The following is a 22,162-nucleotide window of genomic DNA, read 5'->3' as shown; positions in this document are numbered from 1 at the left end:
GTACAGCTGGCTCTGCCTCTAGATAGGTAGAGCCAGCTGTCAGTCACGCAGCTGGGCGGATCCCGTCATAATTGTCGGGATCCGCTTCAGCTGCGGCGTCTCAGTATACCGCGAGCTGCAGCTCGCGGTATACTGAGCCTAGGGTGACGGGAGGACGCTAGTTTACCCTAAGGAGAACTATGGGGAAAAGCCTTAACCCCATAGTTCTCCTTTAAAGTATAGTATAACATCTTAAAATACTATTTCCTTCTGAGTGTGTGTCAGAGATGTAATTCTTCACTGTGCATGTTTTCCCATTTGCTCAAGAATACTGTCAGTAACTAAGAACAGTGTTTTACCTGTCATGGACTGACCCGGCAACTGCACCTTTCTAGAGGTAAGGTACAGCAGCTTACTTCATTTTCCGTAAAAAGGTCAGTCCATCCAAAATGGATAGTCCAGTTTCTGATGAGGTTGTGAGAGAAAAATAACCCAGCTAGTTTCTTACACCTTTCATGCACTCTATTTGTGAGACCTCTGTGCCTAAGATTCAGGTTCTGCCATAGGTGCTGTGGCCATTCCAAGGGGGTCCTACTTTCCCTGTTGGGTTTTCAATATTTCTTGTTATGGGTGAAGTAACGGTAGAGGATGGAACCTGAAGAAGTCCTAGAAGGACAGGAACAGTGTCAGGAATTGTAGCAGAAAGATCATAATGTTGGTGTATCCAAGACATATAAGAAGTCAGGCGCTGACATGAATCCCTCAGTCTCCACCTTCAACTAAAGGTGATAGCATGCCACCAGAAGGGTGCCATGTTACCAGAGGAGGGGGGGTGGTCTCAGGTTTAAATTTCTAGTATTCATTTTCTGATGAATCAGGTTTTTAAAGACACTGAAACACTGCCTATTCAAAGCATAGTGACCGTGTCTACTAGCCCACCCCTCGCAATGTATACTTACAGATCTGTGTTCCCTGCAACAGAGCAGTGCTTCTGCATATGTGGGAATATGTGACCTCTTGCATGTGAGAGTGCTCTGGCCTGGGCGGAAATTTGCCATGCCTTTTGTCACATGGAGGGGGTGGTGATGTCATCTGGAAGGTTGTGATCTGTCTAGAAGTTTAGCTCCAACACCTGTGTTTAACATGGTGGCAGTGCATTTGGTAAGTATATCTTGCTGGGTAGATGGGGGTTAGGGCACCAGACATTGCTACTTTATTCAGAAAGGGAAAAGTGACATTATCTTTAAAAGAGAACTATGGGGTAACCTTTTTATCCCATAGTTCTCTTTAGGGTCACGGGAGGACATATACTAACGTCCTCCCATGAGCCAAAGCTCCGTATATAGCGAGCTGTTGCTCGCTATATACTGAGAACGCCACAGCCAGGACAGATTCCGACAATACTGTTGAGATCCACCCAGCTGGCTGATTGACAGCGGGCTCTGCCTATCTAGAGGCAGAGCCAGCTGTGCCCGCCCCCTCCCCATCCGTTCCTCCAGTCAGCGCTGGAGGATCGGAGAGTGGGGGGGGCGCGCAATCTATGTGGGGTACCGTGACTGACAGTCACCGCTCTCTGCAGGTAGATGATCGGGAAGTGAGCGAGCGATGGTATGTTTGCCCTCACTTCCCAATCTATAGTTTCAATTTCAGACATCGGCTCTAACTATGAGGATGAGTGTAAATCACTCACCTCATAGTTCTCTTTTAACAATGTTGTGTCCAAGCCATGTTACTCTTTTTGAAGGTTTTGGCATATTACTGTAGCTTACCATTGTTTACACTGCTAGATTAAAAAGTAAGACTTTGAAGAATGGATAGTGGCAACTAAACGTGGCATTGCAACGAAACAGGACAGGAATATTTTCATGTAAAAATGTTCTCAGGGCAAATCTTAGACCTGGCATTGTCCCCAATATACAGGAAGGTTGGAAAAGGTGAATTTGACCTTCCGCTCCCACATGCTTTATTTATGGTACACATTTTACTTTATATCACCATCTAATTCTTGTAAAGTGTTGGGTGACTATACTGCTGTGATTTACTGATAGTAACTCCATAAATTACTTATTCCTCTTGTGTTATGGGACATACACTGAACAAAGCTGGGCCCAGATTAACTGAATAGCACTCAATGACTAACTACACATAGTACAGGATGGATCACGGGGAATATAGAGGAACACTGGCCTGCTGGAGAACCTATCCGTTGTTGTAGCACTTAAAACCACTACATGAAAAACATGTGGCAGGCAGTGGGGCAGCTTCTAAGCAAAGTATGGAGCTGCTGATAGACATGGGACCTCTCAGACGATGCCTACACTTGAAGAAACGCAATTAGCCCTGAGGGTTGCACCCCCTTATTTTTTGGGCATGGTGGGGAAGGGTTGGAACATCTATAAAGCTTTTACTGCTGTCTGTTACCCTACTAAGAAGATTTTCCATCATTTACCATCTCTGAGATGCAAGGAAGATCCTCTAACTGATGGGATTTCTTACCTTTTGATCTTTTTGTTCCGATGCAATATAAATTAAAATGCATCAGGAGTTAAATATTAAAAATGCATTCAAGTACCTTAACTATTAACAGAAATGTATCTTATTTGTGCATCACTCGGCTGTAGATCCTCAAATCATCTCTGAATTGGTGCTGACACTGTCTTTCCCTCTGGAGGGTGACTACTTTTGTTCCCCATGGTCCCTGTGTGTTGAAGAGTAGCCACCACTCCAAGCTCGCTCCGTGATGGACTACAATCTCAATTCAAATAAGTAAACTAAACATGAGATTATAGTCCTAACCAAATTAGAAAACAAATGCTAGCTGCAATTTCCATCTGTTGATACGCCCAAGAAAGCCTATTTGGCTGTGAAAGTCTGTCATTTGCGATGGGTTTCATGAAAAACTGGTTGGTGATATTGTTTATTTAAAGGAAGTACTGCTCTCATCAAAGGGTACCTCGTACCTTGGGGAAGACGGTTAGCAGCCTTGGCCTGCAGAAAAACGCTCTGTTTGTCAAGCTGAACACAAGGTCCATTAGTGCCTACTGTTAAATAAAAGCTACATGAAACTTCCTCCCACACTCCAAAAGACATGCTGGTAGGTTAATTGGCTCCTGTCTATGTTGGCCATCTATGTATGCATGTGAGATAGGGACCTTTAGATTGTAAGCTCCTTGAGGGTAGGGACTGATGTGAATGTGCAACTATGTAAAGTGCTGTGTAAATTGTCGGCGCTATATAAATACCTGTTATAAATAAATAACAGGAAAAGGTTGGGGGTTTGTTGACTGCGTTTATGTGTTTGAAACAGTAACATAAGGTCTAGCATTATTATGGAACATTAAGCACAGCACAGACATTTCAGCCACAATTGCCAACAATTCCAAATATGCGTGCGCTTAGCCAGGTGTTCAATTTTGTGTGGAATCTTCTTACACTGCCTCTCATTCACAGCATTGGCTCCAAAACACAGAGCCCAACTTTTAGCTGGTGTGTGTACCCAAAAATCCATAACTTCTGTGCTATGACTACAACTATTAACTTTTTTTTTTTTCTGAATACAGAGAACTCATGTAGACATACACATTACAAAGCTGGCATTTGGAATGCTTTGTGAAATGCTCCATGAGAGAATATTTCATATCTTAAAATGTATGTAGCACAGTACATAACAGATCATAATTCCATGGTAATCTATAAATAAAACAATTATCTTACTGCAAAGTAGTTTTTCCGCTCAAGTCTTATAAGTAAACTGTTTGACTTGAGATATATTTACATATATAGGGCAGTTGCTACTCTTGCATATATAACCCATTTACCATCTTGCTTGTAGCATATAGCAAATGTATACATGTATTGCCACTGTGCACCAAGTATACAGTGCTAGGTATTATTATTATACAGGATTTATATAGCGCCAACAGTTTGCGCAGCGCTTTACAATATAAGGAAGACCTTACAATCACAATTCAAGTCACATGGTAAGGAGGGCCCTGCCCATGAGGGCTTACAATCTAAAAGGGAGGGGGAAGTGATACATGAGGAGGTAGCTGTGTGGGGATGAATTGTTTGAGAATGTGATGGTTGAGCAGTTAGGTTGAGGTGGGATAGGCTTCCCTGAAGAGGTGAGTTTTCAGGGTATGCCTAAAGGCAGTCAAGGTGGGAAACAGACGGACAGGTTGGGGTAAATAGTTCCAGAGGATGGGAGAGACTCTAGTGAAGTCCTGGAGGCGAACATGGGAGGAGTTGACAAGGGAGCTAGAAAGCAGGAGGTCTTGGGAAGAGCGGACGGTTAGGGTGATACTTTGAGACAAGGTTTGAGATATAGCCGGGGGCAGAGTTGTGGATGGCTTTATAAGTGATTGTTAATATTTTGAATGTTATCCTTTGGGTGAGTGGAAGCCAGTGTAGGGATTGATAGAGGTGGGTTGCAGACGCTGAACGGTTGGTTATGTGAATAAGTCTAGCAGCTGCATTCATGATAGACTAAAGGGAGGATAGCCTGTGTCGTGGAAGGCCAATGAGGAGGGAGTTGCAATAGTCAAGACGAGATATAACAAGGTAACAAGGGAGTGGATGAGTCATTTTGCGGTTTCCTTGGTGAGGAAGGGGCGTATTTTGGAGATGTTACGAAGGTGAAGGCGGCAGGATTTGGATAGTGATTGGATGTGGGGAAGAAAAGTGAGGTCCGAGTCAAGGATGACACCTTGGCATGGGAGGAGGGTTAGATAGTTGTGTTAACAATCTCAAGGGGAAAGTTTGGGGAAGGTGCACGGGTAGAAGGAAATATCAAGACCTCATTTTTTGAAAGGTTGAGTTTTTTAAGAAGTGTTGCGACATCCAGACTGATATGTCAGTTAGTAGATTAGTGACGTGCAAGGACACTGAGGGGGTGAGTTGTGGAGTAGAAATATATATTTGAGTGTCATTGGCATAGAGATGGTATTGGAAGCCATGTGAGGTTATTAGTTGACCAAGGGAGGAGATGTAGATAGAGAAGAGGAGGGGTCCAAGGACAGAGCCTTGGGGGACACCTACAGAAAGAGGGAGGGGAGGAGTTAGAGTTGTAGGTGATGCTAAAGGAGCGCTTAGATAGGTATACCTTTTAGTACTGAACCAAATTAATGGTTAGTAACATTTAATCCATTCTGGTGGGGTTGGTTTACTAAAAACAAATAGGCTGCTCACTTTGCAAGGGAATTTTCCCTTGGCTTAGTGAATGAGGGGAAGCTCTGCATCACCCAATTATGTGCAAGCAAAAAAAATGTTTGTTTTTTTTCAATTTTCCTCACATGTGATTTTGCTAAGTGAGTTTTCACCTCATTCACTAAGCTAAGGGAAAATTCCCTTGCAAAGTGAACAGCCTATTTGCTTTTAGTAAATCAACCTCTGTATGGCCATTCTGACATCAAACCTTATTCATAAAAGTGTATGAGGGCAGACTTGTGTCAGACAACCAATATAATTCTTCCTCTAGTGGTAGGCATGGCCACTATTCTCTCCAAATATGGGAACAGGCCCTTGCTATCCTCATGTACAATGCAGAACTGCTGATGGTTGTTCATGATGATGTCGTAAACCTGTGAGTGGAGCAACAACGAAAGATTGGTTGCACAGTGTGGTGGAAGCATGCCAGAGCAAGGAATAAGGTAATTATTACACCTTATTCCTATCCCCCTAGACCTAGCGAACATTTAACTCATGCCTTGTGTGTAGGCCCCACTGCAAGTGTAATTTCTTGCTGCAGCCCACAGTGGAGTCTTTAAAGGAGTAGCAAAATTATTTTAACCACTGTAATCTATATTTATTCTTCTTGGCATGTGTCAAAATAATGTTTATTCAGTAAAGTAAGTAAGTGTCTTTATGATGATGAAGTTTGATTTTGATTTTCCATAAAAGGAAATCTTTTATTGCTTGTCCATCTAAATCTTTTTCCATTAACGCTTAGTTCAACTGATGTCATTGTTTGCATATTTGCAGTTGTTTGGCCATGTGAATGTCATCTATGGATGCAAATGACCTGACTGCTCCCTGCCATTCGCAAAACCTTTTAGAAATGAGCCATCCAAAAATACATCAAATTCTAAACCATTTTGACAGCTGGTTACTCCAAGATAGTATTTTGCTTGTACACAGCTCAACATCAGAAAGCAGAAGATGTTTTACTATGTGTCCATTGCATAACATGTTTTAAAGACCAGTTCAAAACATTACTTTCTGTCTATATTGATTTATTACAGGTATTTATATATCGCCGTCAATTTACGCAGCACTTTACACAGTGCACATTCACATCAGTCTCTGCCCTCATGAAGCCTACAATCTAATGTTCCTATCTGACATCCAGGAAAATCTTTCAAATTCTGTAAAGAAATACTTGTATTATTGCCTGTTGGTGAATTCACACCATATGCGTTGGGGCTGCACTGGCTGTTTTTACCAGTGCAGCCACAACGCAATACAAGGCGATTTGCTTTGTTATGGACAGACACCATTCACCGCAACGCAGTGGTGTGCGCTGAAAAGTAGTACTCCAAGCAGTACTTGGAGTACTTATTGAAATGTCACTTGTGCCGCTCTGCAATGTAGTGCAGCGGCTGGTGTGAAGGGACCCTTGTAGAAAAAAAAGAGGACCCTTAAGTGAACCTGTGCTTTCTCATGCAGGTAATAAAAACTAGTTTATTTTAATGCTCCCTCACTCAACAGCACATCCTTAAACCTAAACTCGGGACACAAACTTTCATTTAAATATTTTCCTAAAGAGCCCCACAGTAAATAATTCCACTTTGCATGCTCCACATTTCTATTGAAAACCATTAATACAACAATATCATCCCTACGCTGCACATTGCCTGTGCAGGTCCACCTAACAGACTGCCTGCAGAAAACTGCAAAGGGGTGGGGGGGGGGGGATAGTTACAAAACCAGTCACCCTGCACAAGGAGGGAGTGCAGCAGTGACAGTCTTTTTTACAGAAAGGTCCTGCACAAAGTTTAATGCTGGAGTACGGCACAGGCCTGGAAGAAATCGCCAAGATTCAAGTAAAGTACACATGACTCAATATTTGCTTATTTTGGAGTTCAGCTTTAACTTCCCCTCACTCCCCTGCTGTACCATCCAGCTGCTAGGAATGGGAGAAGCCACCATAGGTAATCTATGAGTCTCGCCAGTATTAGCTTAGAAAGAGCTTTGGAATTTCCCCACATGGCAGAGTAGTGATTGTTGTTGGCCCAACTGTATCACATGCTCTTTCATACCTGAATACTCTTCCCCCCTTTATTGAATTAGGTTTGCTGTAGACCAAAAAGTGGTACCCCTAGGGCCAGTGGACAAACAATATAATTTTTATACCCTGTATTAGAACCTGTTTACTCCTAGATGTGTGCACAATGAGAATAGACTGTATGACCTAAGTTGGCAATAAAGAAGTTTTTTTTTCCTCATTCTGATTAGAAGTTATTTAATGATTTGTTTTTTGGCACAACATAGTAGCTCACTTGCAGACACTGCAACTCCTTTTTTAGGAATGAATCTTGATGTAATTGATAGTTGACTTGGCAAGAAAATAAAAGGCAAGCTATTGTTCAATATTCTAATCTGTCCATAGCAATGGATTAGATATTAAAAAACCTCCTGTACATGGTCTTTCATTCATTCTTTATATTCATGTTGTTCGGTGCTTAATCTCCCAGTCCAAACATATGATTTTGCAGAACCCCTTTTGTGACGCATAACGGCAAAACCTGGTTTCCTATTAGAATATTAGAATGGCTTTGTTAGCAAGTCACTGCTTAACCCTGTTCTTGCAAATATTGGGCTAGCCATTTCTGGGTGATGTTTGGCATTTAATTTCTCACACTTTCATCCTCTATGTTGGCAGTGTGTGAGCCTACTCCTGTGACCCAGACGTTTAGCACTTGTTTGTCTATTCGCTGCAAATGTAAAGTGAATGTAGAGCCTGATAGAAAGTTATTGCCCTTTTAAGTGTTTTGGAGGAAAACAAATAACAAAAGGTTATGTATGGAGCCTGAACATCACGTAAGAGATCAAAGATCAACAGGATACAGCATGCTTTCTTTTTTAAGCAGATATCCTAGCAAGGCCATATAATAAAGTAAGGGAGGTTTGAAGAGTTCAGGGATAAGTAAGGCCAATAGTATGTAATGCAGAATGCAGGGGCCAGTACTATGTAATGTAAGTACATGGATCAAGATTAGGTAACAGAGTGCAGAGGTCAGTAGTAAGTGATGTAGATCTCAGAGAACAGTAGTAATTGACACAGTGTGCAGGGGCCATTAGTAAGTAACACAGAATTCAGAGGTTAGTAAAATGAAATGCAAAGGAGAGGTGTCAGTTCTAAATAACAGAGGTCAGTAGTAAGTGATGCAGAGAAGAGGGGTCAGTAGTAGGTTATTCAGAGATCAGTAGTAAATGATGCAGAATGCAGAGTTCAGAGGCCGGAAGTAAGTAACTCATAGTGCAGGAGTGGGTAGTATATAATGCAGAGTTCAGCAATCACCTGCATGTAATGCAGAGGTCATGGATAACTAACTCGCACCCCCCCCCCTCCCCCGGAAAAAGTACCCCCGTGTCATGTGACGCATCCAAGCTGGAGGAGTGTAGGACTACCCTTGGCTCTGCAATAATATGAGGTGGCAGGCAGGGTCAGGAGCTGGCGGAGTGGCAGTGTCATAATGTAACCTTGGCATGCCCCCGATTGATGGGTGGATGGCAAATGAAGTGTTGCCAATCCTCAGTATAGTGTTTGCAGTATTTCTGAAATAATTTTTCATTACTTTCTCTGAAATCTTCAGCTGATAATGAACTTTACTGTTAGTGTTGTCATCCAGCTGGCTGTGCTATGTGGGTGGGCTATATAAGTCTCAGGACTAGATACATAGAAATACAAATCTTTTGACAGGTAAAATTACTCCCTTTTTATATGTCATTTAATCTATGTACTTAACCATTTTCCAGGAGTTAAGATTTCATGACTAGACCTCCAGATGCATATTACTCCCCACAACCCAGTGTAAGCCCTGTGTAAGCTTTGAGTTGCCAATTGAAGCTTGCACAGTACTCTGGTCTATTTTGTGACTGCTAATTGGCCCAGCACTGTCATATGGAGTGTGTTGCATGCTCCTCCAGGCCCAGAACTAACAGGAGCATTGAGGCAGTGTCATAACCATAGCCATAACAGCCCACACGTCTGCTATTGGGGTTGGGGTAGGAGTGGGGCCCCATTAGGGGGGCTGATTAGAAACACTGAGCTGTGAGGTTTCTAGTATGGAAGGGTTGAAGTCAGACCTCAGAATTGTCTAGTCACAGATCCCATTTTCTTATTTATTTTAGCAGTGTAGATTCATTTTCCCTCTTAACTTCTGCTTCAGACTGAAATTAACCCTGCATACCTAATGCAGACACAAATCTTAAAGTTTCACCTCTATTGATGTCTTTTATAGAAGGGCTGAGGGGTGTGTTGTGCTGCAAAAAAACGTTTAATGAAGCTAGTGTTTAAAGAAGTTTCATGTTATGGTTGAAGAGTAAGTATGTGCAAAAGCATATTTCATTGTATCATAATATAAAATATCATTATGGTGGTTGTTATTATTAGTGCTATGATAATTTTTATCCCCATAACTGCTCCCTATCACAGACATCCCAACTCTCCCAGACGCTCCGGGAGTCTCCCGCTATTGGATAGCGGCTCCCAGCCACCCGGGAGAGAAACACTTCCTCCCAGAAAGGTTTATCTGCTCGATCGAGCAGATAAACCTTTCCCTGCGATCGTTTTTTCTTTCTTTTCTGACATCGGGAGCCGCGTCTATCAGTGTAATGACAATGCTAACAGCTCTCCTGCTGCCTATCCTTGATTCTTTCTTCATGTTAAGATCAGCAACAAATATTGTTCAAGTTGGCATTGGCAGCTGCTACAAAGGGAGTTAGCCAAGGGGCCCCAAAGTTTTGCTGTTATGCCCCTGCATTGGGGGTCTCTTTAACGTAGGAGGTGGTAATGATGGCTTCTTGGGAAAAGTATTCAGGACCTATTGCTTACCAATCCTTCCTTTATCACAATGCAAACTAATTGTTGTGTGCTTCGTGTGTGTTTAAACTACTTGCAGTCTTAGGGTCCAGACTTCATTCACACCAGGCGCTGCTCAAAATTCACAGCATCTGCTGTGCAGTGCCTGACACAGTGCCAATGCGCCAATCCTGGCACATTGCACTGTTATTTTTTTTTGTTAAGAATTTTATTGAAATGTCACAAGTCCACATTTCATTTAGTTCTACGGGCACAGTGGGGTACGAGGCAGTTGTTCTGCGTCGCATCCTGCTGTGCTGAAAAAAAGTAAGACATGCAGTACTTTTCTTTCAGCGCACACCACTGTATTCCTACTGTGAATGGGTGGTGCAAATGGTGTCCATCTTGAGAAGGCAAATTGCCTTGTCTTGCTTGGTGGTGCAAATTGCCTTGTCTTGCTTTGGGGCTGTGCTGGAAACAACAGCAAGCGCAGCCCAACATGAATGTATGAATGGACCCTTAAAATAAATTTTCCTTCTGTACAGATTCACAATCCCTGAGGTGAAGGGGAAAATGCAAAAGGTTAAAGTGTATGTGTATAGTTTATTCATTTTGCCTAATTTCCCTAATGATAGGTGCAAAGAGCTGCCAGCTGTAGCTGACTTCCAAGAAAGGTCCCAGGGTTTGGAGATTTACCTCTAGAGTGCCCTGTCTTTCACTACTGTTAATGTTACGATAGATGGATATTTTCCATATTTTTTAAAATTTTATGTATATTTTCTCTACCATTTAAGAATTAGTTGTTACTTTTGGTTATAAAGAGCATGCTCCCTCTCGCCTTCCTAACAGCGCTGGTGTTTAGTGATTGGCTACTCCTGTCCTGGAGTTTACACAGGGTTTCCTTTCACTGGTTAAATGGTGCTATGGGAAAGTGGAGAAAGGCAATCGTGTATAACTGGGCAAGTCTGTAGTTAAATTAACGTGTTGCTTTGCCCTACACGTAACAATTCCCTTGCAAAGTGACCAATCTATTTGCCTTTATTTAAATGACTATAATGAGAGAGCCTTCCATCGGTACCTTTTTTTAAGCTTGAAGTGTCAGCTGATGCCAACGTTTAATAATGTTGACAGTAATTAGTCTGCATCTGTACACTATGCAGACTGACTATGGACAGCAGTATTTAGGGTTATTCCTAACTGTCTAACCAAGTGCTACACACATACAGAGCAAAAAGTATACTTTTACATACCCTGCTTTCAGACTTCTTCTATATGGGGAACCCTTGTGCAGTCCTGGTTCGGGGCTGGTTCGCACCACATCCCGTGCCTTTTGTATCTGGGATCTGAAAGGGTTGCCAACCATTAATGGTCCCTCTTCATGGCCCGAATCCTTGAATCCATGCTCAGGCATTTCAGCATAAATGAGCCCAGTTGCCACAAACTGCCTTCAGTAGAGGGCATCACTGAGGACTCAGGGTCAAGGATAACAGTGTCCTCAATTATGTCCTAAGAATTGGGAGGGGGCGAAACATATCTCTGGAAGCCTGTCCCATGTCCTCCTCCTACTGACCACCAGCAACCCAACCATCCTCCGTGTACTTCTCCTCAGCCTGCTATTGTCTGTGTCTCACAGGTATGGCATGAGTTGTAAAGAGTTCTTCTTGCTACGGTACCTGCAGTGCCTGGTCTATTACACCATGCAGTGTGTGCTCCAGCAGGAACACCAGAGGGATATAGTCGCCACCTTTTCATAGCTCACCATTCTGGTTGCCTCTATAAATGGTGACCCAGATGGTGCATGTTTTCCAATCAAGAGCCATTGATGTGGTGAAAACCCCAGTTTCCCAGAGCCTGTCCTAGTCACATACTTGCACAATTACCCACTGACGGCCCAATGCAGCTGCTACAGCATGGCCAATGTCGAGTTTCAGCTGTAGAGGAGGAGGAGGAAGAGTAGAGCGCATATGCAGTTGCTAGGGAACCTCCACATGCTCTGACTATATAGCACGACCACTGCCAGAAAGAAAAAGACATGCCCTGCCTCTGTGTCCTGACCACCACTTTGCAGAACTTGCTCACCCCCTACTCCCAGCACATGAAGAATGTCTGCCTTTACCCTTTATTATCAGCTATGGCAGTAGGCGTGTTGAAAAATGTGGACACCTAGGGCCTATCCACTGTGAACACAGAAGTGAGTGCACAATATTATGTAACCCTAACACACTGCACTTCACAGATACATATCACAATACAGGACAGTGAATACAGTAGGTGCAGACTATGTAGCCCACCATATTATAGCTGCATGAGTTTGCCATGTTCCCAAACTGAAAACAACAAGTTTGGGTAGAACCCACAGCTCATCCCTACATATGGCATCTTGTGCATTTGCAGAAAACTGAGTATATATTGAGCAGCTTCTCAATAATATGAAAGCTGCAAGAAAGGTGCACATTGAAATAACCAATTAGCTGAATTTCCAGACTTCAGCGCTTTACCTCAGACAGTTTTTGTAACTTAAATGAATTATATTTCAGACACACTCTGTACTTCTATTAAAGAAAGATAAAGACATTTCCACTTTTTTTAAAAAATAGCTGGTTTACAAATTAGGTAAAATGGACTTTTAAATAACTCTAGACTCAGACATGTGAAATTAATTTTATTGCCTAAATAGTCTCAGAATTTACTTTCAAAAACTATTTTAATACCACCAATAAATCAGTGACAACAGATTATTAATCTTTCAAAGCTGAAAATCCTGTATATGGTGCTGTATATCAAAAACAGAAGGTGATGCAAGGAATGGGACAAAGAATTCTTTACAAGGCCTTTTTAATGGCTTCGCCTATTCTGTTTACTTGATATCTATATAAAACAGTTTTATGTATAGCATGCTGCATAAATCTTTCTTCACGGCTCTTGTTCTTGTCTCCTGCCTTCTTTCCATAATCATTCTATTAAGCTTGGCAAATGTACAGAAAGGTTTATGTTCGATATTTATCACTTTATTTTTCATTTGACAGATGACTTTAGGTCATGAAGAAGGAGCCGGAGCGCCTTGCTTAAAATGTAAGGATAAATGTGAGGGGTTTGAGCTTCACTTTTGGAGGTAAGTGTTTATTCTTATATATGAGAACTTGCTTCAAATGATAAGCATTAAGGTGTAAACCATAGAAAATATTTTCTTTTTTAAGGGCTGCTAGCCGACTTTTATTGAAACAAAAAGTTCACGCAGGTTTCTCTCGCATACATGCACTAATTGCCAAATAAACACAAATTCAGCCTTCAGGCTTTCACTTCCAGTGTTCTGCTGCTTTCACCCACCGGTCCTCTGTCTGTTCCTCCTGAGATTATACCTCACTGGAGTGCCAACCTGCACTCACACTGGCTGCCCTCAGCCTTACGATTTCTCTCTCACAGCCACACAGGCTCTCCCTTTGAGGCTAGCGATTGCATGTGTAGATTTCTCTCATTAAACCCCGCAGGCTGAATGAGAGAAATCACTTGATTCCTCCATCCATGCTAAACTGCGTCAATAGTGGAATCTGCACTGTCATAGCTGTCTGAAACACTGAACTGAGACTGCATCTGATAGGATGCAGTCACTGTTCAGCCCACAGTTATCCAACCCGGCTCCTTTTGATTTTGAAATAACTTTTTTGGGGGCCTGGGGATGCCGTCTAAATTCAAGCCATGTATGGCTAGCTTACGTATGTTCATATAATATTGGGATCTTTGTCTACCTAATGACTCATTAAAGCTGAACTCCAGGCAGATGACTAAGTACACAGTTGAAATACCCTTGTGTGAACTGTCTCCTCTGCCGAAGGATTTGTAATTCTGTCCAGCCAGTTCTATGATATATACACCACTGCAGGATAGTAGTCAGAACGGTGACCTCCTCACCCCTAGCCTGCTGATTGTATAATGAAAACGGCAGCATCACACAGATAAACCTTTGTCCCTACTCACTCTGCCGTCTTATCCTCTCAGCATGTTCCTGCCAACACCTCTACATACAGAAAAGCCTGTTTTATTCCTTCTTCTGTCCCTCCTACTTCCCGTATAAGTGCCACTGTGCATGAAGTGACAGGAGGATGATATCAAGACAGATTTGTGTACTTATGCTAGTTGTATTTAAAATTAAATTTGTATTCTTTCAATGTAACGCACAGCCTTATTAAATTGTGCATGGAGTTCAGCATTAATGAGTGTGTGGAAAAAAAATTATCTGATCTCCTTTTTGTATTAATATACTTCAGGATGTGGTCTGGATAAAGGAGAAAAAAAAATTCCAAATAAGGCCAAAATATGTAATTAATGTGTCTGACTGTCTTAGATAATAGAAAACATAGATATTCACATTGATATAATTGATATAGCCAGTTGAGAATACTGTATGTCTAGTCCCTGGGCTGACGCTGCAGTGAAAAGTTTGGCTTTACTTGTTCTAGCGGGATTTCTATTTTTGTGTTAAATTTATATACCTAAAGTATTTTTCCTGCAATATCCGGCAACTCTTGGTTTGAGACTGAATTCATTTAATTGGGCAATGTGTTTTCAGGCTTATTTTTTGAAAGCTGAACTCTAGGCACAAGAACTTGAAATTAAATATATTCCTCATTAGGCACAAATAACATAAATCCACTTTATGTGCACCAATTGTAACTGCAAACCCAATTATTACCTTGTAATAGTAGCAGTGACATCATCATTGTCTTTCCTGAGCAGAGCTGTGGGAGGGACCCAGCAGGTTCACCCGCTACAGTCTGCTTGTAGAAACTACAGGAGGGGGTGGATACAGGAACAGTCACCCTGCACAGGAAGAGAGAGCAGCAGTGACTGGTCTTTATTTTGGGAAGCTCCTGCACAAAGGCAACATTTGACACTGGATTACTGTACAGTTCAGAATGAAATACACAAAATAAGATTCAAGTAAGAACACGCATGCCTCTTGATATTTGCTTATCTGGAGTTCAGCTTTAAAGTAGTATTAAAGTCAAGTTTTTTGGGCATATATCTACTGCTAGTAAGCAGTAGATATATGCCCAACATTAAAAAAAATTGCCAAACACCAACAAACTTACCTGTGTCAGTGCCGCTCACTCCTGGCAGCAGAAGTCCCAGCTGAACGCTGTGAAGAAGGAAGTGTGGGCGGGTGCATCGCAGTCCAGATCATCGGAGGGAGGAGGATGAGACAGACTCCGTGGGACAGGAAGAAAGAGGAGTCTGCGGTGGATCAGAGACCAGCACCAGCACTGGAGGGACTTTGGAAAAAGAGTGGAAGGAAGATGCTGTTCGAATCAAAAAGGCATCACATAAGTTAAGTCCTTACAGGAGTATTAGGGGGAAGGGAAAACATAATTGCCTTTAATGTCACTTTAAATTCTCTAGCTTAATTTTGTTATATTGCCATTTTTTTTTGTTGCTGCACCTCTCTGTATTTGTAGTTTATCAAGTTTCCTAAAGTCTACCCAAATTATTAGAATCCCTTCACTGATAATGGGCATTAATGCAATCAATTGCAGAGTACTGTGGGAAATAATAAGCCTTGCTGCACAGTTTTGTTTTTTTCCTAATCAAATGATAAAGCAGTCATTTGGAGGACTTTTAATACAGTACATTGCCCATTATTGCTATAAGTTGCTGATTTTCACCACGTTTCAGTAATGCTTTCTGCCTGACAGTTGGATAAGCCTCTTGCTGACAGATCAGCTGCAAAATTGACATCTGGGCACACTTGTAGCCAGCCAAGAGAATAGGATGGTTATTATGTGTGCAGACAGTACAGAATATAGAAGGACAGCAACAACATTTCAGATGACTCTTTCCTGCTAGAAAATTATATTTCCACACATTTTGGAGTTTTTTTGTTTTTCTCTTTCTGCAGTTTCCCATTTAATGTGCCTGGAACTGAACATTTAGATTTGATTTGAGACTTTAGACATTAATGAGCAGCTAAGAGCTCTCCTGGATCCTTTTCTGTATACACGGAGATAAGTGGGGATGGAAGAGTGAAGGACCAGATGGTCTTCAGCCATTATCCGGAGTTCTGGACATAAAAAGTAAATTTAGCATTTATTCGATTAGAACGTGTAAAGGAATATTTCCTACACACATTTAAAGGGCTTTTCAGTTTAACCACTTGCTGACCAGGTGTTTCACCCCCTTCCTGGCCAGGCCATTTTTCAGTATTCAACGCTGCGGTACTTTGACTGACATTTATTCCGTCATGCAACGCTGTACTGAAACAAATTTCATACCATTTTTTGGGGACAGATAGAGCTTTCTTTTGGTCGTATTTAATCACTACTGGGGTTTTTATTTTTTACTATATAACAAAAAAAGTACCCTAAATTTTGAAAAAAAAACATGTTTCCCTATAAAATGTTATGAAACATTTATTATCACCCCAATTTTTTGGTACAATATAAAAAATTATAAAAACGCAGAAAACGACCACAATCAAAATTGGCCATAGGCGACGCTTTAAAAGTTTTTACCGCTCATCAGTTTAGTGTTATCAGTGATTGATGGCCCTAAAATGATTGCTCTCATAGCGGCGATATGTAACATGTGCTGCATAATGGGCTCAATCGTCGTTTTCTTACATAGGCGCACCGAACGCACGTTTGCGTGTGCATGTGGGGGGCGGGGGACTTTAAAACATGTTTTGTGTTATTTTTTTTTAATTATTATTTGTGCATATTGTTTTAGCTTCTTTATTTTTTTTAATGCTTAAATTTTTTTTTTAGACTTGGCAATAAAGTTATCACATAGGGGACTAAAATCCCCTGTGTAATAGCCAGTTCACCAAACAGGTCCTCTTTATGGAGACATCAGGGGTCTCCAAGACCTCTGATGTCACCTAGGGACCCCCAACGAAACTGATGAAGCAGAGATCTGCTTCATCAGCTTCTCTCCGGTGTTCTGCACCGGAGAGTGACACTGAATGCAGGAAGTGATGTAATATACATCACTTCCTGCGTTCGGGGGACAGGAAAAGAGATCAAAGGGAGATCGAGTAATAATCTCCCTTTGATCTGCTGTTAGAGCGTCGCCGTGCCGGTCCCAGCCGCACCGGCTACATCGGATTACGGGACCGACATCGGCGGCGAGGGGACAGCGAGACATGGGTACGGGGGGGGGGGCGCACACCCGCAGCTCCTGCAAGCGATCGTGCGTCTCTAGAAACGCAGATCGCTTGTATGTAAACAGCCATCGCTGGCTGTTTTACATGCTCACAGTTTTCCCTCTCGTGTGCGCGCAGGACATCTTAAGACGCCCTCCCGCTCCTAGCAGACTCCCGTCCGGCCGTTCACAAACGGCCATGGACGGAAGGTGGTTAAAGGAAAAGCAATCCTTGACTTCCCTTGCAAGTAAGAGTGGTGTTCATTCTGTCGTGTACATTAACTTGGCATACTAAGGGGGTTATTCACAAAAGGGTGAAGTGTTTGGAGAAGGCAGTAGAAGTGAACACTCTAGGACAACATAGCTGAAATGGAGAATCTTTCTAAATCAGCTATTTTGGCCTAGATTGTTCACTTCTCCTGCCTTCTCCAAACTCTTCACCCTTTTGTGCATAACCCTGTAAGCCTCACCATTCAGATGTATTGTTCTTGGTGTGGCATACTTTCTAAATCTGGAATTAAAACAATTCTTAGTTTACAAAGTGTGCAAAATTTACCTTTTTACTATTAGTTTAATTTGACTGGAACAAGCCAGGTGCTCAAATTAATAAAGGCAATGCCCAAATCCTCCATTGTATACATAATTATAAGTGGGCCCATTCAACATAAAGACCAGTTCGTATGCTATCTTTAAAGTCTACAAACGTGTGTGTGTGTGTGTGTAAAGGAGGACTGATCGATGGGAAGGTGACAGTACAGCAAGCGCATAGCAATCATTTGAACTTATTAAAAGGGGCTGTCATACACCAAAACATTACAATCTGGTTCTCCAATGAGTCTGGCAACTCTTTCTTTGAGAAGCATACACTGCAGTTCAGGTTTAATTACGTTTTTTTTTTTTTTTTATATGTTAATTAGTTGTACTGTCATACTTTTTGTTATAAATAAACATCAGTAAACATTACAATAATAAGAGAGCAAGAATGTAGGAAATGAACAGAAGAACATTACTACTTCAATCAAGGTCAATGTTTTATAGGAAGCAATGATTTTTTTTGTTAACCTGAATTACTAATACTGGCAGTGTCTGCTTATATCATATTCTGTCACCATAATGCTGTTTTTATATATTGTTTTTAGTTATATTGTTATACCATTGGGCTCTTTTTATATTGATTTCTGCATGCCTTGTGCTTTAGAACTATACAATAAACCTTCAGACTAGCAGTGTGGACTCATTTTTGGGTAAATTATTATTGAAGTTAAAGAAAGGCCTCAGCAATATTTAGTCTACCAAAGGTGGTTCTATATTTTGCTGGCCTGTATGTCATATTGTAGTCAGTGTTTAGAGGATTTTGATCATGGAGTATAAACTATCTCTTTATCAACTGTTTTGCTACCTTGATTATATCTAGAGAATAACTAATTTATTTGAAACTACTAGAAAAATCTGTAGAAATTGCAAATGTGGACAAGAAGAACATGAGGTTGGATCAAATAACGAAGATGACCGTAAAGTCGGCAAGCTGTTTGAGGATACGAAATATACAACTCTCATTGGAAAGTTGAAAACTGATGGAATACCTACTTATAAGCGGAATGTGATGATTTTGACTAATCCCGTGTCAACAAAGAAAGATGTTTCCATCAGTACTGTGACTTATGAATGGGCACCCCCAGTACAGAACCAGACTCTGGTAAGCATAGATGTTTTCCAGTTGAGTAAATATACTAGTTTAAAGAATATTTACCACATTTAACCTATTCTAAAATACCTATTAATTTCTGTATGACAGCAGGAAGCAGACTTCTGAGCCACAGGTACCTCATATTCATAACTGTGTGGGAGTGAGTGGAGATCCCAATATTACTGAGTTCCATTGAGTGCAGGAGATTGTGAAGCAATAATTCTTACCCCCTGTAAAATATAATTCTCACTGAGGAAGTTTTATACTTCCTTTTTACAGTAATGCTTAATAAGAAAGTATAGTACATCCTTTTTTGGCATACTATGTTATGGGGCAGGGTATCCCCATGAATCATTCTTCCCCTTTAGGATCCTGCATACTTAGGAATCAGAGTTCCATGGGTTAGGAGCGGGCAGGCTGTTCTTTTTGACAGAACAAGGGCTTCCCAAGTGGACTAGTAGAGGGTTCAACTTTTGTGCAATAGTAGGAAGATTGCAAATATCTTAATGGCAAACTGATATTCTATGTGCACTCCAGTGAAGCTGATTTGCCAACATATATTCATTACTACCGTATATACTCGAGTATAAGCCGAGATTTTCAGCCCATTTTTTTGGGTGAAAAGTGCCCCCCTCGGCTTATACTCGAGTCAGCGCCAGCGCGTCATCTTACTTACCTCGCCGAGTGTCGCGTCACTGCTGCTCGGTGTGCGGCGCTCCGAGCGGGGTCATCTGGCAGTCTCCGGGTCCTAATTTAGGTGGCCGGAGACTGCCAGATGACCCCGCTCGGAGCGCCGCACACCGAGCAGCAGTGACGCGACGCTCGGCGAGGTAAGTAAGAAGACTAGAGAGATTAATTAAGCAATTATATATGTATTGTCTGCACTGTATTAGCAGTATATACTCTATATGGAGTATATACTGCTAATACAGTGCAGACAATACATTTACAATTATACTAACATGAATGTATTAAATGATCTGTATGTAGCCCTGTACTATGGATCATTTAACCCATTCATGTTAGCAGAGGATCATTGTAAATGTATTGTTGCAGGCACTCTATATGTACATGTACTATATACTACATATAGAGTGCACTGAACAATAGATTTACAATTATCCTCTGCTAATATGAATGGGTTAAATGATCCGTAGTACATGATATGTAGCCCTGTACCCCCTTTTCCACTTACAGAGCTAGGTTATTTTTCTTTTAAATAAATATTAATGTAATTTTATTGGTATCTATCTACCAGTAGCTGCCTCATTTCCCACCCTCGGCTTATATTCGGGTCAATACTTTTTCCCAGTTTTTTTTGCTAAAATTAGGTACCTCGGCTTATATTCGGGACGGCTTATACTCGAGTATATACGGTACTTTTAATTACACCTCTGTACCTTGAAAGATGGTGCCTTTGTGCTTGTAAAATAATGTTCAAGAGATAATGGCGATTGTGCAATAAATGGAGATTATACAGTACATACTATGATGTTACTTTGGGCGACCGTGCCCACGGTTTTAGTGCCACATCATACCATTTCTACAGAGGTGCAAATAGAGCACGATTAAGATGTAGATATAGATTTGAGAACACACAGAACTATCTTCTATGATATCTGAGAAATGTAAGCTGCTCAAGATCCAAACATCCTATACTTTTTTTATTAATATTGCTGATAATGTGTGAAAAAGTTATCATTTAAAAAAAATCAGATTCAGACGAAATGTCACTGAGCATGCGATTTCTTTGCTTAATGGATAATAATTTGTCCGTGTATTGTACGATTTTGTTATTGCTTTCTCTAAATTTGCTAATGTATGTTTTAGGCTAGGCGTTACATGGAACTGATTCCAAAAGACAAACAGCCCGTAGCTGGTTCAGAGGGAGCCCAGTACCGGAAGAAACAGCTGGCAAAACAGCTGCCTGCTCATGATCAGGATCCTTCCAAGTGCCATGAGCTGTCTCCTAATGAGGTGAAGCAGATGGAGCAGTTCGTTAAGAAATACAAGGATGAAGTCCTTGGTGTGGGAGATGTCAAGTTGCCCAAAGACGTGGAGGCACAGGCAGGTGACAAGGGCAAGCCTGACAATGGGGCCCGGAGCACCGTCACAGCTGTCAAGGGGCCAGACAACAAGGCAGCCGGACCACAAGGATCTGCCTATGTGAGTAGTTGCACAATGTGATAACAGCATGTTAATGTTTATCCTTCTTTGCTTCATCTACGCCACAACAAACAGGATGTCTTCTTTGCTTTTTATGGAAGCACTCATTTTTGAGTGTTAGGTTACATCGTTTGTAAATATAATTTTAGTTACAATGCTTACTTTACACATACCTATGATAATTAAAAAAACATAGCAGAATTTGACAGTTAGCTGCTGTCACATTATAATTACCCACTTACTTTTATTGCCAGTCTTCCACCCCAGCCTAGATATGCATGGTTCATCACTGAGATTGTCCCTTACCAATTAAAAAGTCTGTACTGTCTTGACTGCAAAGGGTCCAATTTTTTATGGTGAAATTGCAGCAATTTACTCAGAAAATGTTTTTAGATTTTACAATAAACTGTAATGTATACTGTCATGCCCTTTAGGGAAAGACCGTATGGAAAGCTGGACTTTGATGATGTATTTGGCTTGTATGCTTATGTTGGATAATGCAACTCTTGATCTCCTTCTAAATTACAGTCTGCACCTGCCTATGTGATTTAAAGGAATGTATTTGTTAGCAAAGCCCGTATACACCCTTTCAAACCTAGAAATTGACTTAAGGTGGAGCCAGCTTTTTAGTCACTGTGCTTTTAAAGTGATACTAAACTCAGAAGTTCAATCTTAAAAATGCATTTAAGTACCCTAACTATTAACAAAAATGTATCTTATTTGTGTATCACTCAGCTGTAGAGCCTCAAATCATCTCTGAATTGGTGCTGACACCGTCCTTCCTTCTGGAGGGTGGCTACTTCCCCATGGTCCCTGTGTGTGTTGTAAAGTAGCCACCTCTCCAAGCCCGCTCCTGTGATGGACTACAATCTCATAATAATTTGTATTGACATTATAGTCCAACACGAGACCAAGCTTGGAATGGTGGCTACTTTACAACACACACAGGGATAATGGGGAACAAAAGTAGCCACCCTCCAGAAGGAATGACAGTGTCGGCACCAATTCAGAGATGATTTGAGGACCTACAGCTTATTTACACAAATAAGATACATTTTTGTTAATTAAGGTATGTTATCAAATGTTGCAGACATGTAATAGATAGTAAAAAGTGTGTCCATTTTGAGATAAAAGCAGAGCTTAATATAATGTTGTATTATTTAATTATGACCTCC

General features: G+C 41.3%; 1 protein-coding gene across 2 annotated transcripts in view; it reads left to right on the top strand.

The window, feature by feature from the left end:
• TES (testin LIM domain protein) overlaps positions 1-22,162 on the top strand; it is a 38,452-nt gene that overhangs the window by 2,376 nt on the left and 13,914 nt on the right. The window contains exons 1-4 of one of the 2 annotated variants that reach the window (XM_018558549.1): positions 10,565-10,582; positions 13,027-13,112; positions 18,578-18,830; positions 20,652-20,987. In XM_018558549.1, coding sequence (XP_018414051.1) covers positions 10,574-10,582; positions 13,027-13,112; positions 18,578-18,830; positions 20,652-20,987 — 684 coding nt within the window. In that variant the 5' untranslated portion in view covers positions 10,565-10,573. Of the gene's footprint in view, positions 1-10,564; positions 10,583-13,026; positions 13,113-18,577; positions 18,831-20,651; positions 20,988-22,162 lie in introns of those variants that run through there. The other variant, XM_018558541.1, reaches the window with a different exon arrangement.

Source organism: Nanorana parkeri, unplaced genomic scaffold (genome assembly GCF_000935625.1).
Source record: "Nanorana parkeri isolate BGI_ZX_2015 unplaced genomic scaffold, ASM93562v1 scaffold15, whole genome shotgun sequence".
Lineage (NCBI taxonomy): Eukaryota > Metazoa > Chordata > Amphibia > Anura > Dicroglossidae > Nanorana > Nanorana parkeri.
The sequence above is the reverse complement of the archived record's forward strand: the minus strand, read 5'-3'. Positions and strand labels throughout refer to the sequence as shown.